This window comes from Cryptomeria japonica, chromosome 8, assembly GCF_030272615.1.
Source record: "Cryptomeria japonica chromosome 8, Sugi_1.0, whole genome shotgun sequence".
NCBI lineage: Eukaryota > Viridiplantae > Streptophyta > Pinopsida > Cupressales > Cupressaceae > Cryptomeria > Cryptomeria japonica.
In genome coordinates, this window is record NC_081412.1 from 219,172,905 (window position 1) to 219,197,719 (window position 24,815).

Consider the following 24,815-nt stretch of genomic DNA (forward strand, 5'->3'; position numbering starts at 1 on the left):
AATTCTCTCTTAGGTGCCATCTTAAAATATGCAAGCAATTAAACTATTTTCCCCAACTAGTTCTGTGACAAATCAAGACCTCAATTAAAACACACTGCTAAGAAATTGCCAAACAAGAGTACAAGAAAACCTGTTTTTAGCTTGAAGGAATCTACTCTGCGACTGAATGAATTTTCTCTGTATTTGAAGAAATTAGCTCTACAACCGCTCTTCTGCAATAATTATTTAGAATGATACCTTCGCTCAATTGATACGAGATCATATATGGTACTCAGGCTCTTAACTGCGACATTGATACCGCATGCTTCAGTTGTCCCTTCATAATTGAATTCATGAGAGAATTCAAATTTTTCGCTCCAACGGGTCACAACATACCTGCACATTTTTCCCTTTCGCTCTTTGGTTGTTTCGCAAAGCATAACCTTCGGGCAATTTCATTAAACGAAATCACGCCAACCGTCCGATCAAATGAAACTTGATCGGTCTTTACACTAACTTAACAACTTTGCCTTAGCACCGGGCCCTACCTCCTTTTCGCCATTTCGCGAGCTTTATCCTCCGAGCACTTTTCCTTCGCGAAGCTGCGCCAGGCATTGGATGGAACTTTAACTGCTCGACGTTTAATTCTCACTGAGACCGTCAGCTTCTTCACTAACCGCGCCTCTATCTTGACGGCTAATAGTCTTTCGCTATTTCGCATAGCTTAAACCGCTTTCAACTTAGGGCCACGAAACAACGCGAAGTGTTGGATCAAATCAGAGATGACCACCCTTTAAGGGAGACCTTTATGCTTGCTTCACTTATGCCCCTCTTTCATTGGTTACCGAATACCACGTGGCATTCAACCATTAGCTCTGAAAAACTATTCGAGTTTAGTTCAACGTCAGCCACGTGTCTTTCCCTTATAACCGCCGGTTACACCTTGGCGGGCCCTCACTTTCTTCTAAGACCACGTGTCAATAAACACGTCACCATCTAGCATTACACCTGGATGAATCTTCTCCTCCTTTCGCCATTTCATGAAGCATATCCCTCGGTTGGTTCGCAGCTACGAAACAACGCGAGCTATCAGATTGAATCGGAGTTGATCCTTTTTTAACTTCATGCTTTTATCTATCCTTGGGGCCTCAAAACCTTTTCGTTGTTTCGCTAGTTTTAAAACACGAGCACTTTACCATTACGAACTCACGTGGGTCGTTAGATTATATTTGACTTGCTCGATGCTTAACAACTTAACTGAATTCGGCAGACGCGGGCCCTTTGACTCAACTCCATCCGCCTGGCATCTAGTCACTTTCAAACTGACATGTCAACCTTTCATGTGCTGAGAGAAAATATGGGATTCCACCTTACCCTTTGCCACCTGCATCTGCCAGGTCACTTCTTATCCCGCGGCATGACTCACCTCTGGGACCCACCTTTTAATCCTTAAATCTAACTTACTGACTATTTTGACCTTCTACCACACGCCATCATCTTACTCACCATCTCGACCAACTGGACTGCCTACTTGGAGCGCCATGTCATTTTGCTACTTCGCGAAAGCTAACTGTCGAGCATTTTCCTCCTGCGAAGCTGCGCTAACCGTCAAATCAAATGAGACTTGCGCATTTGTTATGCTCTTATTAAAACTCCCTTTTCATAGGTCGAAAAACCTTTTCGCTATTTCATGGGGCATAACCTTCGAGCATCTATTAGCCACGAAACAACGCGAACCGTCAAATCAGATTGGACTTGATCACCTTTTAGTCGCTTGGAAAGTCTTCGCTGCAAGGTCCCACCAAACGCTTTCGCCATTTCACGAAAGGTATTTCAGTTGCAAGTTTCGGCTGTGAAATAATGCAAGACGTTAGATTTTGAATGAGATGGAGCCCTTTTAAACTAGACCAAATGTGCACCATTTAACACACTTTTCCCTTTCGCCATTTTGCGAGCCTTAAACCACGCGCAACTTTGCCTAACGAAATAGCAAAAATCATAGATCCCTTTGAGAGCTGCGTGCAACTTACTGGGCCCGACAACATTAGGAAGAAAAGACATAAGGCATAGATTTTTATGATTAATTCAACAACTGCCTAGGCAAATTACATGGGGGGACACCTCATACGACCCCAAAACCCATTACTTAAGTGGATAAAGTAACGCAGGAATAGAAACCAGAGGGTTTTTTATCAAACATTGAACAATTTAAAACTAAAACCCTAAACCCTTAAGACCTAACACAAACTAGAAGCAGTTGATAGTGTGTCTAACTCAAAATTTAAAAAACTTAGCCAATTATGGGAACATAAAACCCATTTCTTAAACAGTGATAACACATTCTTTGTAGAAGAACCCATATCTAAAAAACCTTCGTCGTCAAATATACCAATTTTTGATCAACCCTTATCTCCCACCATGTCTGGAGAAAGGCAAGAAAGAGAAGTTGCTAAACAAGATACTTATGACAATATCAGTACCCATGCTAATGACAGTGATTCCTCATCTAGTGATTCTGAAGCTTCCAAACCTACAAAAGTTGTTATAAATAGCTGTCAAAATGATAAAGATTCTGAAAAATGATGAAAATCATCATGGTTAGAGAAAAAGAAGAGCATTTTCTAGAGCTAGCAAAACAAGGCGCAACTTCCTACTAATTATAACATTGAAACCCTTATCACTAAAGATGAAGAGACACTATTAGCGTTGGTAAACAAATAATTACAAGTGTTATAGACTAAAATCAAGGAAATGAAAAACAAGGATAAATCATCTATGCAATATTCTTTAGACACGATCTGCCCATTCCCATTTGATAAAAACCTTCATATGCCTCCATTTCCTTCAAGAGTGGAGATTCCTAAGTTTGACAAATATGACGATAATGTAGATCCTCAAGACCATGTCAGAGAATTTTGTGCTTTATATATGGAGTTCATGCACGAACAAACATATCTCATGCACCTTTTCCTGAGGAGTTTAGAAGGACAAGCTATAGAATAGTTTTCAAGCCTACCTATAAGAATTAAATCTTTTTAGGAATTAGTCGAATTGTTTCTTCAATAATACTCCTATAACATTCGTCATCCAGTCACTACGATTGAGCTTTGCAATACCAAATAGAAAACAGGGGAACCTTTTCTCACTTTTCTTCAACGTTGGAGAAAGATGTTCTCTAGATATTCACAACCTATTCCAAATTCTGAGAAGATGGATATCTTTGTCAATAACCTAATCCCTGAATTGAAATACAATATCCAAATACAAGTGTAACCTTCATTCAACAAAATAGTAGATAGTGCCCTTAGAATGGAAGATGTGCTTATAAAGAAAGGAGGTATATCACTTTGTAAAGAAACACAACAACGTTCTAGTTCCAAAGAGAAGAATAAATACTCGAAATATGACAAAGATAACAACAAAAATATTGTTAATAATGGAGTGGTGGACACTGTTAAACCAAAATCAAAACCCACAATATTTAATCTGGCTAGCGGCACACAAGCTCTCAAAGCAGCTGAAGCTACAGCGGAAAACCCTCCGAAGAAATCAAAAGAGTGGTTTAAAGAGAAGCCTTGGCTTTCAAAGCCTAAATGCAATTTCACTCCTTTGGAAGAATCGTATGAATAAACTCTTAAGACACTATTGGCAAATGAACTGATCACATTGCTAGACAACTCTAGACCATATGATCCAGAAGTTAAACCCAAATGGTGGAGGGAAAACGAGTATTATGAATATCATCGAAACAAGGGTCATACAACAAATAACTACATGAAACTCAAACACAAGATTTAAGACCTCATCGATGCTGGCAAAATTATTGTTGGAAACCACATGACTAATGTTGATCACAAAGCTTTTAAAGATCCTTTACCTTCTTATGAACAAGGTGATTCCTCAAAATCCAAGGGAGGTACCAAATTCAATTACACCTATGCCAACAATGACAATGCGATCAACATGATTGAATCTTCCCAATCTGAGTATTGCAACGCGATCATAGTCAAATATAAGCAACATAAAATGCAAACTGCAAATGTTGTAACACGCACTCAAAAGAAGGTTACTCTCAAAGGAGATAGTTTCTCAACTCCTCATCAAACAACACCAAACCTACCAACTTCTTCAAATAGACAACCAAATATGATCATGGTTGAATCTAAGTAGTTGGCTTCATCATCCTCTCCTGGTTACAGCATTGTCAAACAATTAAAATGAACCACCGCTCGAATCTCCATTTTTGAACTGCTTAAGATCTCTTCTACTCATAGAGAGATCCTGGACAAAGCTTTGCTCACTACTAATGTCCCCAAAGATTTAGATGTATATCGATTTCAATCTATGGTGGGTCACCTGACTTCACCTCATTACCTCACCTTCTCTAAAGAAGATGACAATTCACTAAATCACCCACATAACCAACCATTACACATCAAAGTTATGATCCATAAACACCGAGTCAAACATGTTTTGATAGATGGAGGCACTGGGTTGAATATTTGTACCTACAATCTACTGACACAATTGGGATTTTCTGAACATGTCATTGATCCAACAAAGAAAATAACAATCAAAGCTTATGGTGAAGAAGAGAGAACCTCTAAAGGTCTGGTACTATTACCGATCAGGGTAGGACCTGTGGAAAGAGATGTTATTTTTTAGGTGCTTGGCCTTTCTCTTTCATACAACATCTTGTTGGGCAGGGTATGGATTCATGAAATGAAAGCAATACCATTTACCTATCATCAATGCTTGAAATTTCCTTATAATGGTGTTGAAGTTAGTATTCCCGTTGATACAAGTTACACCTGTAGTGTATTGAAATAGTATACTGATACTTTTGTTCCTCATAACAGAGCAACCTTTGTAGCTAAAAGTTCAAAAACTTTGATGAAAGACTTAGAAAAGAAATTGAAAATCACAAGTACTGGCATGGATGGATACAAGATAGAACCTGTACTTTCATTAATGTCTCTTCGCCCACCGCCAAGATAGTCTGGAAAACCATCTAAGGCTACGAAGCCACAAAATTCAACTCCAAATGTCATTCATTCCTTTTGGTTTTGGCCTTAGGGATAATTTTTTTCGCTATTTTCTTCTGAGAACCCCCCAAAGTTCCGGATAGAGGGGGGAAATAAATTTCTATTTTTCTAATCCTCCTTCTTACTTATAATAAAAAAACAAAAAATGACCTTCCCGATCGGGAAGGTCTTTTTTTTCAACTAGTCCTCGTGCTCTTCAAAAGGATCTCGAAGTTGTTCAGAAGGTTGCCCAAAGACGGTGTATAGGGAATAACCAGTAAAGCTAACAAGTAAACAAGATATGGAGATAGCGACTAAGGTTGCAATTTCCATTGGTCTGATATTCCGGAGTATAATAAGTTAATCTGTAATATTTAACACCAACTTTGAATCTGACACTTGCTTTAGTCTCTATTTTTGGTGACATAAATAAGTCCCTCGCTATGATTTATTGGTTAATAGCTCTTACAAGAACAAGGTCTACTTGACCTGGGTGTCGGACATAAAGAATCACTTTTGTATAATCCTCTACTTACCTTGCAGATGAAACAAAAGAGGAGGTTGTTCTCAAATGGCTTTTCAAAGAAGATAGTGAAAACAAAGAAGTGCAACACTGTGAGATTTCCCCTGAACAATATGGTTCAGGCTATAAGATGATTCAACACATGGGATATTCAGGTACTGGTCCTCTGGGCAAGCATCAAGAAGGTATTGTTGAACCTATTCAACTACAAACTAAGTCTACAAATGATAAAGTTGGACTTGGATACCATCTAGAGGAGTCATCAGATCAAAAACATACTTCTCATCATCAGTCTAAGTGGAGGAAAAAGATACTACCTTCAGCATCACAAAAAGTAAATACTCAGCAAACTCAAGAAGAGTATGAAAAAGAACAAGAAGAACTGGCAATCAAGAGAGATGCAACTTGTAATCAAGTTCCAACTGTATCAGCAATAACTCTACAAGGAGTAGAAATCCTAGAAGATATGAGAAAAGAAAAGGAAGGAATTAAAGAATTGTTTGCACCACTGAACATTTCAGTCACATACACAAGAATAATGCAAGTAGATGATTCAAAAACTGACTCGAATGATTATGAATGGGGTCCCAAACCTTTATCAGATGCATCTACTAAAGAAACTCCAGAATAACCTAGTGATATCATAGATGAAGCATGAGAAATAGTGCGCTTAAAACTACAAAAGAAAATAGAGGAAATCAGACTAAAAAGACAAGAAGACTATGAACAATAGTTGAAAGAAGAAAGAGCACAAGAAAATTCTTCACCTACTATATCTCCTTCTAATGAGATAGAACAAATCAAGTATGGGACTACAAATGAATAATTGGAGGCTACATAAGCAGGGCTAGTCATTAGTCCAGAGGAAGTTGAATGGAAAAGACGACAACAACTAATAGAGTCATCAAGGTTATGTCAATAGGTATGTCAACTACAAGTGATTATTGAACCAAACCACGAAGGAACTCGCAACATCAAAGATGTAAATATTGATACTATACATACTTTCACTAAGACACTTGAAGAAGAGTCAAAGGCTTCATCTTCTGACTCTGATCACTCTGAAATAAGATATATTCATGACATTACCTATTCGACGCCAAACTATGACCACTTCATCATGAATGTTGAAACTCTATCTGTTGAACCACAATATGTAGTCCAGTCCGAAGTAGAAGACGGTGCTAGTGGTAGGTCTGTTGGGTTAGGTTCCCTAAATACTAACGTAAACTTCGATAATCATGTTCTAACTCTTGCTGGTCTCGAGACGCTTATGCAATGTAGTCTTCTAGAACTCGACTTGTCGATCTAAGGTTGTGATGACAATATCATGAATTCCCTTGAACCTATTAAATCTTTATCCCTGGTACATCATGAGCTAATTGATTGTACTCTCCAAGATCAACCTTTGAATATATCTACCTTTGCCAACAACTATACATTAGCTAGTTATCTTAATGCAGTTGAACAAATGGACTCTTCCACCAGTGAACAAAGTGAGAACATGATAGTAGTAGATGTCAAGTATCTTAGTCGCAAAAATTAAAAAAAGAAAAATAAGAGTTTTGATGGCAAAAACCACATTGTGGAGGTGTCAAAATCAAAAATAGTAAAAATATAGGATGTACCTAATGGTGAAAACCTCTTTGAGGCACCTAAAGGTGAGATACTTGACATTTTGCTTGATCACTTTCAAGACAAATCATCAGTGCTAATTGAACCTACACAGCCAGCAAACATTGAAACAAAAGAAGCTCAACACACCATACATGTAGCTCAATCCTTGTCAGTTGAAGAACTAAAAGAATTTGTTGATTTCTTCACGAAAAAGAAGATCAATTTTGCATGGACATATGCTGATATGTCGGATTTGGATCTTGACCTCATAATGCATCATCTTTCTATCACTCCCGAAGTTAAACTTGTTAAGAAAAAAATCCGAAAAATGCATCCTCATGTTGCATTACTTGTTAAGGTTGAGCTAGAAAAATTACTAAAAGTTGGATTCATCAAAGCAATTGATTATGCCGAGTGGATATCTAATATTGTACATGTTTCCAAACCTGAAAAATCAATACATGTTTGCACAAGTTTAAGAGATTTAAACAAAGCTTGTCCAAAAGATGATTTTCCATTGCCCAACATAGACATGATAGTGGACATGACTGCTGGCTGTGAAATGTACTCTTTAATGGATGTTTTTTTTGGATACAATCAAATCAAAATTGCACCTGAGGATCAAGAGAAAACAACATTCACCTATACATGGGGAACCTTCTGCTGGAATGTAATGCCATTTGGCTTAAAGAACGCAAGCACTACTTATCAAAGAGTTGTAACAACAATTTTTCATGATATGATGCACAAAAACATGGAGGATTATGTCGATGATGCTCTAGTCAAATCTATGAAAAGATCAGCACATCTATTAGAACTAGGTCCAATATTAGACAGGATGGAAAAATTCAAACTCATATTAAATCCCAAGAAATGTGCATTTGGGGTTACATCTGGTAAGATCCTAGGATACATTATTTCAGCAAAAGGAATTGAAGTGGATCTAGAAAAAATTAAAGCTATCATGGAAATGCCACCTCCAAAGAATGTCAGTCAAATGAGAAGTTTACAAGGGTGACTCCAATCAATAAGACCCTTCATTTCTCAGCTAGCAGATAAGGTTGAACCATTCACAATGGCATTACGGAAAGGATTTATATACAACCAAGATAAAGATTGTGAACAACATCTAAAGAAAATCAAGGAATATCTTTCTAATACACCTATATTGATGCCACCAATTCAAGGTAAGCCCTTGATTCTCTACATATCAGCTATTGATACATCACTGGGGGAAATTTTGGCACAACATGATGAGAATAAAAGACATAGACCTATATACAATATCAGCAGGACCTTGGTGTCCTATGAGATGATCTATACTATCATAGAGAAAGCTTGTTTAGCATTGGTCTTTGCATCACAGAAATTAAGACACTACATGCTAGCACATTCTATCAAACTAGTGGCTAAGATTGATCCACTCAAATATCTTCTCAGCAAAGCAACACTTACAGGGAGATTGGCTAAGTGGGTCATGGTTCTTACAAAATTTGATATTGAATATATAGAACGCAAAGCTATCAAAGGACAGGTCATTCCAAATCAACTTGATGATGCTCTGCTTAAAGACAATCAACCTTTGCACATAGAGTTTCTGGATGAATCCATCATGCACATTACTCAGCGATCGTGGAAAATATTCTTTGACGGATCTTTCACTCAACAAGGCTCTGGTGCTAGAATACTTTTTATCATTCCTCAGAGATATTAAATCCCAAAGGCATACAAGATCCTCTTTCCTTGTACCAACAATATTGCAGAATATGAAGCCTTGGTAAATGGAATCAAGTTGGCTATCGAATGGAAGGTTGTTGAGTTATACATCTATGGAGACTCTCAACTGATTATCAATCAGATCAATGATATATATCAGACTACGGATGAGAAACTGATGCCCTATAAAAGAATGGTTTATGACCTCAAGAAATACTTTACCTTTGTATCATTTCGGCAAATTCCTAGATCAACAAACAGAGACGAAGATGTTATGGCTACCTTGGCATCTATACCACAGCTACAAGAATTTGAGTTCCGTTATGAATTCCTGGTGGAAGAGTTACATTATATTGCTTATGATTCTCCTGAGTCTCTGATGTTCTATTTTATTATTGGACATGATTCATCTTGCTATAGCCACATTTACTCTTACTTGCGTGACCAAATTATCCTTGCTAATCTTACCTATAATGAGAAAAGAAACCTAATTCGAAACGCTTCATGGTATGTCATCATCGTTAATAATCTATATAGGCAAGGTTTGGATAGTACTTTGCTTAGATGTCTAGAAACTGAAGAGTCCCAACGTGTGTTATCTGAAGCCCATGAAGGTATTTGTGGATGTCATTCAAACGGTCTTACTCTAGCCCGGAAACTACTAAGGGCTAGCTACTACTGGCCAGATATGGAGAAAGATTCTATAAAATTTACTTAAACTTGTGAGAAGTGTCAGCTACATGGAAATCTCATACATGCTCCAACAAGAGATCTAATACCTTTCATCACACATTGGCCTTTTCAACAATGGGCGTTTGACCTCATTAGCCAAATCTATCCTGCATCATCTAATGGACACAAGTTTATCATAACTTCCATAGGGTACTTCACTAAGTGGGTTGAAGCGGATCCGCTAATCAAAGGAACTGGTAAACAAGTATCTATGTTCATCCTTAACTATATCATCTGCAGGTATGGGATACCTTCTTCAATTATGACTGACAATGGAGGGTAGTTCAAAAACAAAGATCTAGATGGAATCTGTGAAAAGTTCAAAATCAAACAAAATTGGTCATCCATATACTACCCTCAAGGTAATGGACAAGTTGAAGCATCTAAGAAAAATCTGCTGACTATTTTGCACATAACAGTAAACAAATCTGGAAAGGATTGGCATATGCAGCTCAATCCTGCACTATGGGCTTATAGAACAAGTATCAAAACACCTACTAGGGCTACACCTTTTTCTTTGGTGTATGGATTCGAAGCAGTCTTTCCTGTTGAGATGGAAATACCTTCTTTGAGAGTTTCTTTACAAGGTCTTATTACTAATGAAGACTACATAATATCTAGATTGCAAGAACTCGAGTTGTTGGGTGAATGTCGAAAAGTGGCATTTGATCATCTAAGAGCCTACCAAAAGAGAATGTCTAGAGGTTATAACAAGAAAGTTCGACAAAGATAATTTCAGGTTGGTGACCTTGTTTTGAGAGAGAATCCTAAAAATCAACAGTTTCGAGACAACAAAGGGAAGTTTGAACCCAGTTGGTTGGGTCCCTGCATTGTTACTACAGTCTTTGGCTCTGGTGCCTATCAACTCTCAACATTGGAAGGAGAAAAACTCTGTGAACCAATCAACACCATCTACTTGAAGAGATTCTTCACTTAGTATTCTCTGCTCCAACAACCTGTACAGCTAAAAAAATCAAAAAATCAAGAAAAATAAATCAAATGCCCTAGTGAAAACCTGGTAAACAGGCACCTTGGTAGTAAAAAAGAAAAAGAAAGGATGTTTGCCAAGTAGGTGGAAACCTGGTAAATAGGCGTCTCTTGTACTCAAGCACTCCATCTATCAACACAAATTTGGCATTTCTTGCTTTCATTCCCACTTTCATGCATCTTTGCTTTCACTTGTACGTATCTTTTAGTCGCTTTTGTGGCATCCTGGTTCTTTTGGAACCCTCATGGCTTGAAACCGATCAATGACCTAGTCTTAGGTTAATCGACTAATCAATTTACATGTCTTAAGTAGTATCAACCAAGTCATCTTTCTATCGGTAGTACCAGGTCATCCACTCTGAGTCAGTCACCTGTCTCCACACTACCGTCGAGTTTTATCACTAAGTAAACAAGCAAAACAAGACTACTGAAAACAATCACTAAACTGTTTAAGATATGATTGAAATTTTCTGTGTGTTGTCTTTTACATTGGTTTTCGATTATTATTCACTCTAAGTAACTCGAGGAATTCTATCTTGACTAAGAGGAGAAAGGATTGGGGGCATAATACTTTTCTTTGTTTTCAGCTTGTAGGAACGATTTCAATGATCTGGAAACATCTAATCAACTGGGTGTATGTGATAAGTGCCTTCACATCAAGGTTAAATTACCACACATACCTCGACTCCTCTTATTTGTATGCTATAGGGAGGTTGGAGTCATTTCTTTGTCTTTTTTTGAGGGAATTTCTTTAATGTGCAATCTGGATGCATGCGTAATCCGTCCAAGGATATGAATGACAAAAGGGTCATCACAGACAAGATAATTAATATTGCATATGAAATGAAAAGAACTCTATTTTGCTTATTGTGTTTGTAAAACGCTCAGTGATGAAAATTAAGCATACCAAATCCAGTGACTAAGTTTAGGTTGCATTCATTCTAAATTTTATGCATTTGAAGTGACTTTAGCAAGATAACAATGATCTCTTTATCTTTTGAATGAGAGTCTGAAGCAATTGTCATTTCTTAGCTAAGTGGTAACCCTTTTTCATCATCATTTCTCCGATCGAGTACTTGTGTATTGAGATGTTAGCTGCATACATGGGCATCTTATATAGATCCATATATTTTCATTATATACTTATTTGCATTCATATTATTGCATGAAAAATAAACATTTGCATTAGTAGTTACTCATTTTCATCATTTATTGCATATGAAAAAGAAAAAAGATTAAAAAAACATCCATATTAATCTGCATTACATACATCCATATTGCAAAGATATGCATACATATAGAATAAAGCATATAAAAAGACATCTCATAATCAATCAACACAAGTACGATGAAATCAAATCAAGAGCTCGTATATCTCATCATAATCTCAGTGTCTAAGAGTACAAATGATATCAAATGTCATATACAATGTCTCATCAAAGCAAGAATCATATAAGCTACAAAAATGGAGTATATAAGAAAATCTAGGAGGTATAACAAATCTAGCTCTTTGCCTCTCCCTCATCGCCAGGTGGAGGAGGTGGTTCCTGCTAACTGACGTCCTATTTGGGTGCCCTAGCTCCCTCAGATCGAGCCATATACTGAGAATACAGAACAAGCTTTTGTGCTACTATGACCGCTATGTTATAAGTTGCCCAACTCGTCAGATGCAAAACCTCTCGCTGAAGAGCATCTCACTCTGCTCTCACCTTTGTGATCTGTCAATCGTGCTCAGCTCTGATCTCAGCAAGTTATCAGTCTCGCTCTTCCAACTACATCTGTGCCACTATGAACTATGACTGCAAACCTGTCACCCTCGCCCTCAAAGACTGTACTACATCTGGCACTGCCTGCTCTCTCCCCATCTCCCCCTCTCCACCTCCTTGCTCATCCCTCCATTTCCTAACTTGCCTAGGAGTCGGTCTCTCCTCATTGCCTCTAACCTCTACTACCCTAGAACTGCCAGCCTCAACCCCAACAGCTCCTAAGGATCCACCCTCCCCTCTTTGTCATTGTCGACCTCCTGTTGGTGCCCTGTTGCTGCTAGCACCAAGATCACCTCTTGTCTGTCTCAATACATCCGCTCTCTATCCCTGTACCTAACCCAATACCTATACCTATGCCAGTGCATCCTCCTCAACCTCCTCTATAAGAGGTGCATGCTCTCCCGGATCTGTAAACCGAGGAAAAGGGTGTCTTTGGAACCAATCTCTATACTGGGGCAATACCCCCGTGTCTGCCATATCCTCTAGGTAATCCCATCTCTGTGGTTGTAAACCCACCAACTCCTACATGCTCAATGCATATGATAGTCTTGGTGCCCATCCATGTCTCTCCTCATCCCCATATCTAGCATATGTTGTAAACTCATGGGATATACTCTACGGTCTCCCATATTGTCTCAAAACCCTAAATACTACAAACCGATCAATAATAGAAACCAATTTACCAATCAGAGGTCTAGTCATGAACATATATTTCCTCTGTGCCCTCCAATCATCCCACAACTCTAGACCCCTATACGGTCTCCATACTACGGCGATCAAATCATCCAACTGCCTCCTCCAATAATCAATCTTGCCCAGGTGGGGCTATGTAACATAAACTGAGTAACACCATATAATAGGTTGGTGTGCCTCTCTAGAATCATCTACAATAGGTCTACACACCAGGATATGATCCCATGCCCATATCTGTAAAACTAACACACCTGCTGCCATGCTCTTCCCCTCCTGATATACAATCTCATGCATCTCATGGTACATATGGCGGGTACGCATGAACCCCACCCTAATCTAATTGGATGGGTCAACAACCTCTCAAGCATCCTGCCCCAACCACATAAAAATACCTGATGTCCACTGTCAAGCATCACGAAACAACCAATCATACCAGCCAAAACACAAGCCAGAGGGTACTCTGCACCATACCTACTCATCAAATCATCCTAAGTGATAGCGCGATCAAGGATAGTCTCATCATGGAATATCCATCTAAGAGCCAAAATACCCGATCGTGGAGTAGAATCATAATCTACCTTATCTCCTGCAAACAGAATCCTCAATATCCTGTATATATCCTTCGACGTGATAGTCATCTCTCCAACCAACAAATGAAATGTGTTATGCTCAGAATGGAAACGCTCAACTAATGCGGTCAACATATCGTGATTCACACGGATATCGAGCATCTGTAACAAAAGTCCAAATCCACACAACCCTATATGACCTCTTTGTGCATCTGATAAATCATGCACTAGTCTCATCGTCAGTGGATATGTACATCGAAAACGAATATCCGACAACTGAATCTGCAAAATTGAACACACAAATCATCAGTACGTGATCAAATTTGCACTAAGAATGTGATAAACATGCTAAAGAATCCAAATATACAACATTCAAAATAAAAAATTGTTGTTTAGACCTTAAAAACTACTTGTTGTTTTTTATACGAGTTTCCATAGACAATCAACAACTCGTACGAGCAAGCATTACAAGTCGAACGATTAAACAAACCCAAACGACAATTTTCTACATGTTGCACGACTAAATGGTCTCTTATGAACATACGCGTACGAAAGAAGGGTGAATACCAGATGACAAACCTTACATGCCCAAATGATAAAACAAAAAATTCCAGAAACTTGTACGAGAAACAGGTATACACTACACGATAAAACGACAAAAACAACTTCAAATGGATTCAACAAAAATTCAAAAAAATAAGAAATTTAAAAGGCTAAAGATCGATCACTTACTGTTGGGGCGTAGTTCTGTGGTTGATTGTGTCTTCTCTGGCGCTTGAATCAATTCTCTTGAGTTGGAATTGTCATTTTTCTTCATAGCAGGTTTTTCAAATTTTTCACTTTGAGAGGTAAAAATGAGTTGACAATGACACATTGAACCCCTTATATAGCCCAAACCCTAATTTTTAAACTTGCTCCGATGGACATGAAACTTGTACTCTAAGCTAAATCGACTGTCCTGAGTCTATTTTTGGGATCAAAATCAAAATCTGACGTCAATTTTCTAGTCAAAATTTCATAACATTGACCACTTAGCACTTTCATCCTCAAGTCACTTTTTTTCGAATTGTTTTGCACTCAATTCATTTCTGATCTCAAAATTTATTCTTACATCAATCTTCGTGCTCAAATAATTATCATCGCTAAATCTTTTTATCTTTTCAAAATTGCCTAAAATCGTTGTACCCTCATTATCTTTCGATTTCACTCCTGAGGGGGCATACTCATAACATCTTTTTAGTGATTATCATTATTCAAAAGCCAAGAACTTTTTCAAATCTTCATCTAAAGTCGAGCAAAAATATTTTCAGACAAAGAAAATCAATTAAACCTTATTACTAAGGACATCTTAACTAAATCACATTGTATTAAGTTGGGATTCTTCAATGTCAAATAAAGCAATCTCTAGGGGCATAACAATTTTTGTCCTTATCTGAATCAATCTTCAAATCGGTGTTCAGTTTCATCACATCAAATCAAGTTGGACAGTTTCGCTTCGCTTAGTTGATTCTTGTTAAATCAAGTTCATAATTGGTTTTATCGCTTTGCTCAGTCGATTCTTGTTCAATCAAGTTCGGAATTGGTTTTATCTCTCGCTCAGTCGATTCTTGTTCAATCAAGTTTGGAATCGGTTTTATCTCTCGCTCAGTCGATTCATGTTCAATCAAGTTCTAGATCGATGCTCGTTTCTTGATCCATCAAGTTCGAGAATGGTATCTCGCTCTTTGTTGATTCTTGTTCAATCAAGTTCAGGATTGATATTGCTTTAATCAAATATGTTCAGTTTCATCGCTTCAAATCAAGTTGAATATCTCGCTCTTCATCGGTTTGTGATCCATCAAGTTTAGAACTGATTTCTATTTGACATCAACTATTGTTTGAATCAACGCGTTGCTCGCACATTAATTCAAAGAGGGGAAAATGTAATACCCTAAAAATGGTTACCTAAGCCATGGGCCCCTCATCTCGACAACATCACCAAGGTCCTAACCAAAGATAATTAAATCAATCTTGAGCACCTAATTAATTAATTCTTCAGTCATTAATGTTACATGGCAAATAAGTCACTCTATATTAATTAAATATTTATTTAATTAATTAAATCATTCCAAATAAATCATTTTGATCAATTATTTTATTTATTTAATTAAATATCTTAGCATATTTAATTAATAAATAAATTTGCCATTTAATCATAAAAAAAAGAATTAATTTACAAAAAAATATTAATCACAAAAAAAGGAATTAATTTACAAAAAGAGATCAATCACAAAAAGAGGAATTAATTTACAAAAAGAAATTAATCACAAAAAGAGATTTATCACAAAAAAGAGGAATTAATATGTAAAAGAAAGAGTTAAATTGAAAACAAAAGAAAAGAATTAAATTGAAAGAAGAAATCAAACTTAAGATGTTTCTTTTTCTAAAATTGAGATAACTTGAGAAATCAGAAAAACAATTAAATTGAATTAATCATTTTCTCTAAAAACTAAAACTTAAAGCTTTTCTTGAGGAAAGAGGTTCAGTTATATTGAAAAGGCTTTTTCTAAATAAAAATCTTGAGCAAATTAAAGAAAAGTGCATGGAATCACCTATTTTTATCTCAAGTGCATGGAATCGACTAATTTTATCTTCAATGCAAAATGAAACTTATAATTTGAATGCATTCAATCAAGCTATAATTGGAATCTATCTCAAGATTAACTTAATCCGATCTCTCAATTATTTCAATTAACCCGGATTGTGTTTTTCTTGAGGAATCTCAACCACTCATTGTTAATCGATCTTGACCGTTGGTCTCTCTTTTGATTCTTTATAAATTCAACCTTCATCTCCCATTCAAAACACCTTGGAGATTTATTGCTATTATGCAGTTTTTGCTCTGGAGTCATTGAAAATATTGTGCTTTGAGATTATTGCATCTTAGTTTAGGTTTTTGCATACTTAGTTTAATCGTTATTGTTTGCATTCATCTAGCTTAATATTCATTCATCTAGCTTAATATTCAATCATCTAGCTTAATCTTGTATATCTAGCTTAATCTTGCATACATTTAGCTTATTCTTGTGTTCATATAGATTAAATCCTTCGTCTTGGTGTAGTCTAGTCACTGGTATTGCTGAGATAAATCTGAGAGCAAGTCTATACTCACATCTTTTAGAAGGCAATAGGTCGATTTGTTATGGTTTTTATATTCATGATTATATCTGTCTAACCATACATGCAATGACTTAATTGAAGTGTTGTGTCTTACAGCTTGCAAACTTTACCACTTTTCACACACACACATACTAGTGCTTATGTACAGGGCACAAAGTCAAATCTGAGATCAAGAATATAAACCCAAGCAGCAGATCATTTCAAATGAGTGAACCACTCGAGCATTAATGCCTAACGTTAACACATTGACAAGGATCACACAGTGATAAGGAAATTGCCAATACAAAACAAAATATCCTTAATATTATTATTCATCATTCATGTAACATCTGAAAGTACAATTGGAGACAATATTAGCAACAATATAGTAGTCTATTCATTAAGCAATTGAAAAAATACTGAGAGAAAGTGTACATTCTGATTTCTTTCACCATGAAACCACCCTACACAAATAGACAAGACAAATACTTGTTTCTACTCTCCCCGGAGATAAGAAAATTTTAGAATCCTTCTTTATAGCCTTGGTATTCTTTTTATAATCATAAGGAATGCAACAAGCTAGCGGCCATTTACAAGAATGTGTAACATGTATTGCATGTATAGGATGTCATAAAACCGCCAAGCCAGTATACATGAAAGTTTTGGTGCCGAGACATAGAAAGATTCCATGAATGCCAACTACCTTATGAGCCATGCCACTAGTGGTTATTGATGCAGAGGATACCAGGATACAAGATTCTCATTGCATTTCCCTGTAGGGGAGAACTTTGAGAGTTTTGATCAAGCAAGGTTGCTTGGCTCCAAAACCGCATCTACTGTGTCTTCACCCAGCTTTCTCTCTGCATTTCCACCCATTATAAGGTGGAAATGGTGGTTAGCAAAGAGATCAGAACTATTTGCAACTGCAGGTGAAGCTTGTAGTTGCACTCAAGCCTTTTAATAACCCTTTGGTTATCTTTGGCAATTTTAATAACCCTTTGGCTACAAGGTAAGGCATCAATCTACTTTACTTAATGCCATTTGCAAACCTTCAACAATATCTCCTTATGCCAGAATTCAGCTGCACCTTCTATGCACTTCACTTTAAAACCTCTACAAGTAAGGCAACAACACTTCCTATAAACTTATCTTAGAAATAAGTCTATCTTCTACAATTTGAAATGCAACATGCAAATTATATAACTTCTATCTTCTACATTCTGAAATGTAGCATGCGAATAATGACCCTATTTCTCGATTTGCGAAGTGGCGGCAAATGACAATCAGGTCTATACTTTGGCTTAGTCCACATACTGTATTAATATGTGTGAGATGTACTTTTCTATCATTCCACAAGAAAGTTTTCATTCCAATAGTCTTGACACCTGTACATGACTCACAAACCTCAACACAGATTAATAATGGTAGCTTCTCATTGAATATTAAATCTATGATATCCTACATATTTTTCTTTCTTTGGCACGCACGGTGTTTTCTATGCAAAAGGATAGCAAAGAATCCTCGATCAAGATTTCATACGTGCCAAAAAATATCTTTCTAAAAGATTTCATACGGATATGCAGGACACTTATAGCTAAGATGTGATGTGTTTGCTATATTCAATTTTTTCTCCAATTAGTAATGGAAGATTTGCCTTAATTATTCTATAATTTTTATGTGATTGAAAAACATTCGCCAATGTAGTTATTATTTTCTCCCAAAAATAATGAGTGATTCGCCTTAATTTTTCTATATTTTTCATGCAATATGAAAAAAATTGCCAATGCAATTATTATTTTCCCCCAAAAATAATGAAATATTCGCCTTAATTTTTCAAAAAAAATCACGCAATAGAAAATGATTCGCCAATAAAATTAAATTTTTTTCCCAAAAAGAATGAAAAATTCGCCATAGATTTTGTACAATTCTTACGCAACTGAGAAAAATTGCCAACGAAATTTAATATTTTTTCCCTATTAAAAAAAAAGTCATATTTTCCCCCTAAATAATGAAAGATTGGCTAGGATTTTACACCTTTACCCAAGCAGGGGGGGGTCCTTAAAGTTATCCCTGATGGAGAGTTCTATTAAGGATGCCCTTGACCCCAAGAATGAAGGAAAACTTTTGATTCCCCTCCACCAGGGCTTAATTTATAGGCTTTACCATTATCATTTGGCCCTCTGCCCCCCCAAGAACATTATGCTTGTCCTGCCCTCTTTTCCCGTCTCTCACCCTTTGGTGACTTATGCTAGTGGATTCACATTGTCTAGGTTCTTTCAACTCTCTAACGAGGCATTCACTTCCCCTGCGATGCCCTCCTCCTCTGTCACTATTACAGAGTTAAACACTCCCACTTGTCCTCCCCCTTCTTCTGGGCTGGACAAGAAATCTCTTGCCCCCAAAGGAAAAAGGCAATTTCATTGGGAAGCACAAACGAATTATCATTGATAATTCTAGTTTTGAAGAGTTGGAAGAGGAAGACCCTATTAGTGAAATGGATGGAAGACGTAGATCTCGTAAGCTCGCTTCCAGGGGCTCGACTGAAAATAAAGTTGAAACCCACAAAACTGTTGATATAGAGGAAGATCCTGATGAGGGTGATGGTGGTGAAATTGCAAAAGATTCCATGAGGGAAGAGAATGTCATTGTTAATATTAATATTTCTGACTTAGATGACCCTGGTCCCCCTCTAGGACCCAATGACTCACAACCTTTTGAGATCCAGGAGAAAGTGGCCCCTAATAATATTATTGAAAAGGTGGAGCCTGTTATTATAATGGGCTTTGAGTTCGAAGCCCAAGAAGATGACGAGGTTGTTATGGAAGGTGAAGGAAATGAAAGGAAGAGTGACAGAAACAAGAAGAAGAAGAAAAAGGATAAGGACAGGGAATTTGAGGAGGATGAGAACATAGAACCCACAGACCCTAATGTAGGTGAGTCGTACACCCTCAACAGTGATCTGACAAACCGCATTGATAGCCCAAGGTTAGATGGGGAAATTCAGAAGCTAAAGGATTAAATTAGAGAAATTAACAATAGGTTGGATGCAAGAGATAAACAACTTGTCAGCATCAACAAGTTCTACATCTGGGTTCTGCACAGTTCGACGTTGACACTTTCCCTTCTCTGCGATAGAACCGTTGAAGATGAAGCTAATACAAGCTACCAGGGAACTTTACAAGTTCCTCTCTGAAGACTAGGAAAAGATCCTAGATATGTTAGGGGTTTGTAAACCGACCCCTTAGATCTTAGGTTAGTTTTTTGGTACTTGGGGTATGCCCCTGCCACTTCTTTCCTGCTAAACTTTCGTCTATTTATTTCCTGTTGAACTCTCGTTTGTTTTAACTATTTTTATTTTGGTTGTTAATGTGTTGTGGATAGTTTCTGACTATGTTAAAGGATCAGCGCCCTAGCTAACATTGCTTTATAATAAAAAAACACAACATTGATGTAAATAAATATTTGTCTTAGGCTTTTTCTTATAGGTCTTTTTATGTTTTTTATCTCTCAGGTCTTTTTTTAGTACCACCAAATATTGCACTGTGTAGCCCATTGATTGTAGGCTTTTTTTATATATAAGTTTTCTTATTTTTTTATCTCTCTCAAGTTATTTTCATATTTTTTGGGAGTCGCCCTTTATTCAAGTTATCAATATTATTCTTAGTTCATGTATTATCCTTAGTTTATTTTTTTCTTTCTACTGTAGTGAAGTGTTATACTATTTACAATTTCGAAAAAAAAATCAATCATTAAATTGAAATATGTTATTACAAGCATCTAAAGCAACATGAATTAACTTGATGTAACAAACATAAGCATTTATTTCTATAAAAAAATTCATAACTACTTAAATAAACTAATTTTTAAATTTTATTTAGATTTACATTTACAATTTTTTTAAAAAATATTAACATTTATTATTGAAAACAATCATGTTTTATTTTACATTTAATTAGGTCCTTACATACTTTCAAATGAACTTTCTTGTCATTAAAATCAAGATGAATCATTGTATTTGATATATCACTATACATTAAAATTGCAACACTAATTTATTATTGAACAAATATTCTATATATGTTTAACAAATTATAATTTTGAAATGACGATAGCGGAATGAAGCGTGAGGGTGTCTGGGCTAGGGTTTCACTAGGCGAAGGAACGGTAGAGGAAGATTATGGAGACAATGCTAATGATGTCGAAGGGTCTCAGGGACCCCTACTCCTCCTCACAACTTGGAATCTATGGCCATCTTTTCTTACCAATCGTGGTTGTTGGGGGACTGTAGGTTGAGTTTTTTGGCGTTCTATGCCCTAGGGGTTGTGTTGTTTCCCCTGTCGCCTCGGCCTCTATTCTCAACTATGGGGTTTCTCTTGTTGAAGGCGATTTAGAGGAGGACGATGACCCAGATGGAGTTGGTGATGGAGCAGCTATAGATGCTATGGTATGGCTTCAAGATACTATGGCATGGTTGTTCTTTGTGCCTGGAGCTTGTGAGGTTTGTGAGGGAGATTTTTTCCTTTGGCCTACGGTATGGCTTGGTCTTGACTTTCTGCAGGAGGCCCTTGGTCGACGACTTGTTTTGGGTGACTTTCTTGTGGATGGTGGGTTCAGCGAGGGGGTGTGGAAGGGCTCTCCTTTAAAAGTGCCTTCCCCTACTGTGTTTTCTGTCTAGGTTGGCTATGTTGGGCGTTTCCAGTCTTTTCGATGCCTCTCTCTAATGTTTAAGGGTTGCTCTATTTTAGGCAATGTGTTTTTGTTGTAGTTGGATTTTGGGCAAGTTTGGTGTTCGTTCAACCCTGTGTGAGGTGCGAAGGTTTTATTTTCTAAGTTTATTGTTGTGGATGTGTCTATTGTCCTTGTTGTGCTTGCTTGGTGCCCCCAGATGAGTGGTGGGTTATGCTTGTTGAGGATATTCATGTTGTTCCTGTCATTTTTGTTCCTCATGCCAGTGTTGGGTTGGGGGTTTTCTCAGGAATTAGACTGCATTATTCTTGTGCTTTGTGGGGAGATGTTTCACTCTAGTGTTGCTGGGGAGTGTCCAATGGAGACTGACCTTTGGAGTTTTGAGTGCTCCAAAGTTTTTGTTGTTCTTAGTTTCTTCAATTTTTTGTATGGAGCTAGAGATTTTGTTGGCTTTGTTACTTTTGATGGGGTTGCTAGCAATTTTCAAGGCCCTGTTCTACCCTTGATTTGTTTTTGTTTAGGGTCTGGTTTTATTGGGATATGTTTGCCCCTCTTTTTTTCAGATGGGCTTTTGCTCTTAGTTGGGCTCCTCCTTGTATGGCTTCTATGAAAGTGAAATTTGCTCATATTGAGGTGGGGTCTCTGATGGTGGCAATGCTATGGGAATGGCGTATTTGGCTCCTGTTGTTCTCGTTCTTGCTCCTTATTGATGTGGGAGCATCTCCTATTGAGGAGGGGATCTGCTTGTGGAGGGAGGATGGAGGTTGCTCTATGTGGTATTCTCTAGTAGTTTTCAAGGGCTCGTTCTACCCTTGATTTGTTTTTGCTTAGGGTTTGGTTTTGTTGGGGATCTGTTTGCCCCTCTTTTTTTTCAGATGGGCTTTTCCTCTTAGATGGGCTCCTTCCTGTATGGCTTCTATGAAGGTGAAGTCTGCTCTTATTGAGTTGGGTTTCTGATGGTGACAATGTTGTGGGAATGGCGTATTTGGCTCTTGTTGTTCTCTTTCCTGTTTCTAATTGAGGTGGGAACATCTTCTGTTGAGGAGGGGATCTTCTTGTGGAGGGAGGATGAAGGTTTCTCTATGTGGTATTCTCTCGACTGTTATTGCTTCGATGCAAGGATGAGGTCTATTTGGTTCTCTCTTCGTTCTATCTTCTTCTCCTTTGCTCCTGTTGAGGCGAGATCCTCTCCTATTGAGGTGGAGAGGAGTTTGGCAAACGAGGAGTTGTTTCGATGTTGGGATTTCCAGGCTAGAAGTTGTTTGTTGGTTCAGGTACCAATTCAAAACCCATTGCGAAGGTTTGGGGAACCTTGGTAGAATCCCTACCCTTTCTATACCTGGTTGCCTGAGGGGTTTTGTTGTTAGATGGTTTAGTTGCCATCCTTGTTCTACCTTTCCAGATAGTTAGTTTTTGGAAGTGAAGGTTTTAGGTGTCTTATTAAAACTCCTGAAGGGTTTGAGAACCTTGTTAAAACCCATATGTTTGATCTTTCTGTTCAATTTATTGTCTTTCTCTGTATAAAGATCAGAACACTTTCAAAATCCCTACTTACCTAATAAAAAAAATATTCTCAAAAAATTTGAATCCAATTAATTAAATCATTGGAATTTCATGGAGATATCTAAATTAAAAAATAAGTAAGCTGAACCTCTATAAAAGAAATCATTTTTTAGAAAGCTAACCATAAATAAAGTACTATTGAGTCATTTTTAGATTAATTTTTTAATATTTCATCTAGATACGAAGGCTATAAAATCCAGCAACCCTTCGATTCTCCTCGTGTCTTCTTCATTTCTAAATTTGGTTGCGAATGAGTCCTCTTCTTCTGAAGTGCAGTTTATCTCCCATGACTGCAAAGATCTCCATTTGTGGCCTCGGCTGCAATTTCTTTGTTTCCTCCTAACGGCTAAAGTTATTATTTGTTATTTCTTTGAAGATCACAAATCATTTCCTGTAATTGGCATCCCTACAATGCCCTGCTCTTGTCAAGGTTTTACAACGGATAACACTCGCCTGGATATCAGACAAGCTTTTGAAAAAGTACATAAAGATTGTACAGAGACGGCACAACCAGGTAACATAATTAAAACTGAAATACATTCAAAGAGCTCTCGGTGTTTCGAGATGCAATTGTATCTGAGACACGTAAAAAAGTCCTTGCACGGCCATGTCCAAAAAATGTTATAATTAAAATGTGCATTCGATTTACAAACTACATTCTTTTCCTACGGGATGACAGTGGATGAAGGCTATAAATTTTGATGAAACAATTGTTTCAGGATAATGCGTGTACCTTTACAATAGACAGATGGGCAAGATTAGGTTTCTGGATTCTTTTATAAGAAATATGTGCATATGGGAAAATTTATCATCCAGTCCATTCACAAAGATAGGTTTTCTAATTTTGTAGTTTAAAAACTTAGATTGACAATATGACCCGAATATTAGTTATAGGCATTCAACAGTTGGAGAAAATAGCTTAAAATCATGTGAAATAAATAAACAATGAAATCTCAAAATAAGTTAAGATTCTTTAATTTTGTAAAACTATGAAATATTGATATTGGCTGCACCATACAAATTAATTGAATTGACCGGATGGATATATCTATCGCTGCACGCCAGGGGCATAATAAGGAAATTTAATTGTAACATACAGCATTGTTAGGGAGTAACTGTATCTAATAGTCTTCGCAGACAATGAGGAAAAGATCATCTCCTTATATCCTGCCATATCATGCACGAACCACATGTTTAATCGCTAACTTCTCTGCTTGAAACATTACTCCTCAGCTCTGTATAGGAGGGATTGAGCAGTCTTTGTGCTACTTGGTAGAGAAACATTGAAAGTTTACCTTCTCCCATAGGCTGGAGAATTGGTTATATGTTTAAGGTGTTATGCTTGATTGCACCAAATATTCAGACTTCTAATGGCATGTTTCTGATCATTCAAACCTTTGCGAATGAGAAAGCTGTGTTGTCAGGGTCACTATCAACGTCTCTTTCAGTTGGAACAATTTCTGTAGCCTCTTTCTTTTCTTTTCCCTTGGTAGTTTGAGAACGGATGGAGCGTTCATCATTTAGAAGAGATGCATCCACTTCAAGGTCTGACATTTCATGTTCTGAGTAATAAATCCTCTCACTAGCTCCTTTTCTATCAAAAGCTCCTGTTGTCTTGAATCTGCGCAGGAATCGGACTGGTGAAGATATTTGAGTTGAAGCTTCTGCACTTCCTCCAGAACCAGACTCCTGCTGTCTCTTTTTCTTTTTGGCAGTCTTGTGCCATCTCTTTACTGCATTGGCCGTCTGCTCATTAAATATGGCCTCCTTGGTATTTGAACCCATCTGCAAAACATAACCACAACCATTTTAGACAAACACT

The 24,815-nt window shown here is 37.2% G+C and overlaps 1 protein-coding gene across 3 annotated transcripts in view; it reads right to left on the reverse strand.

Moving 5' to 3' along the window:
* Window positions 1–23,890: 23,890 nt before the first annotated feature.
* Window positions 23,891–24,815, reverse strand: part of LOC131067817 (MLO-like protein 9) — a 120,074-nt gene continuing 119,149 nt past the window's right edge. For all 3 annotated transcript variants that reach the window (XM_059209806.1, XM_059209804.1, XM_058002979.2), the window contains one exon: window positions 23,891–24,778. In XM_059209806.1, coding sequence (XP_059065789.1) covers window positions 24,383–24,778 — 396 coding nt within the window. In that variant the 3' untranslated portion in view covers window positions 23,891–24,382. The remainder of the gene's footprint in view (window positions 24,779–24,815) is intronic.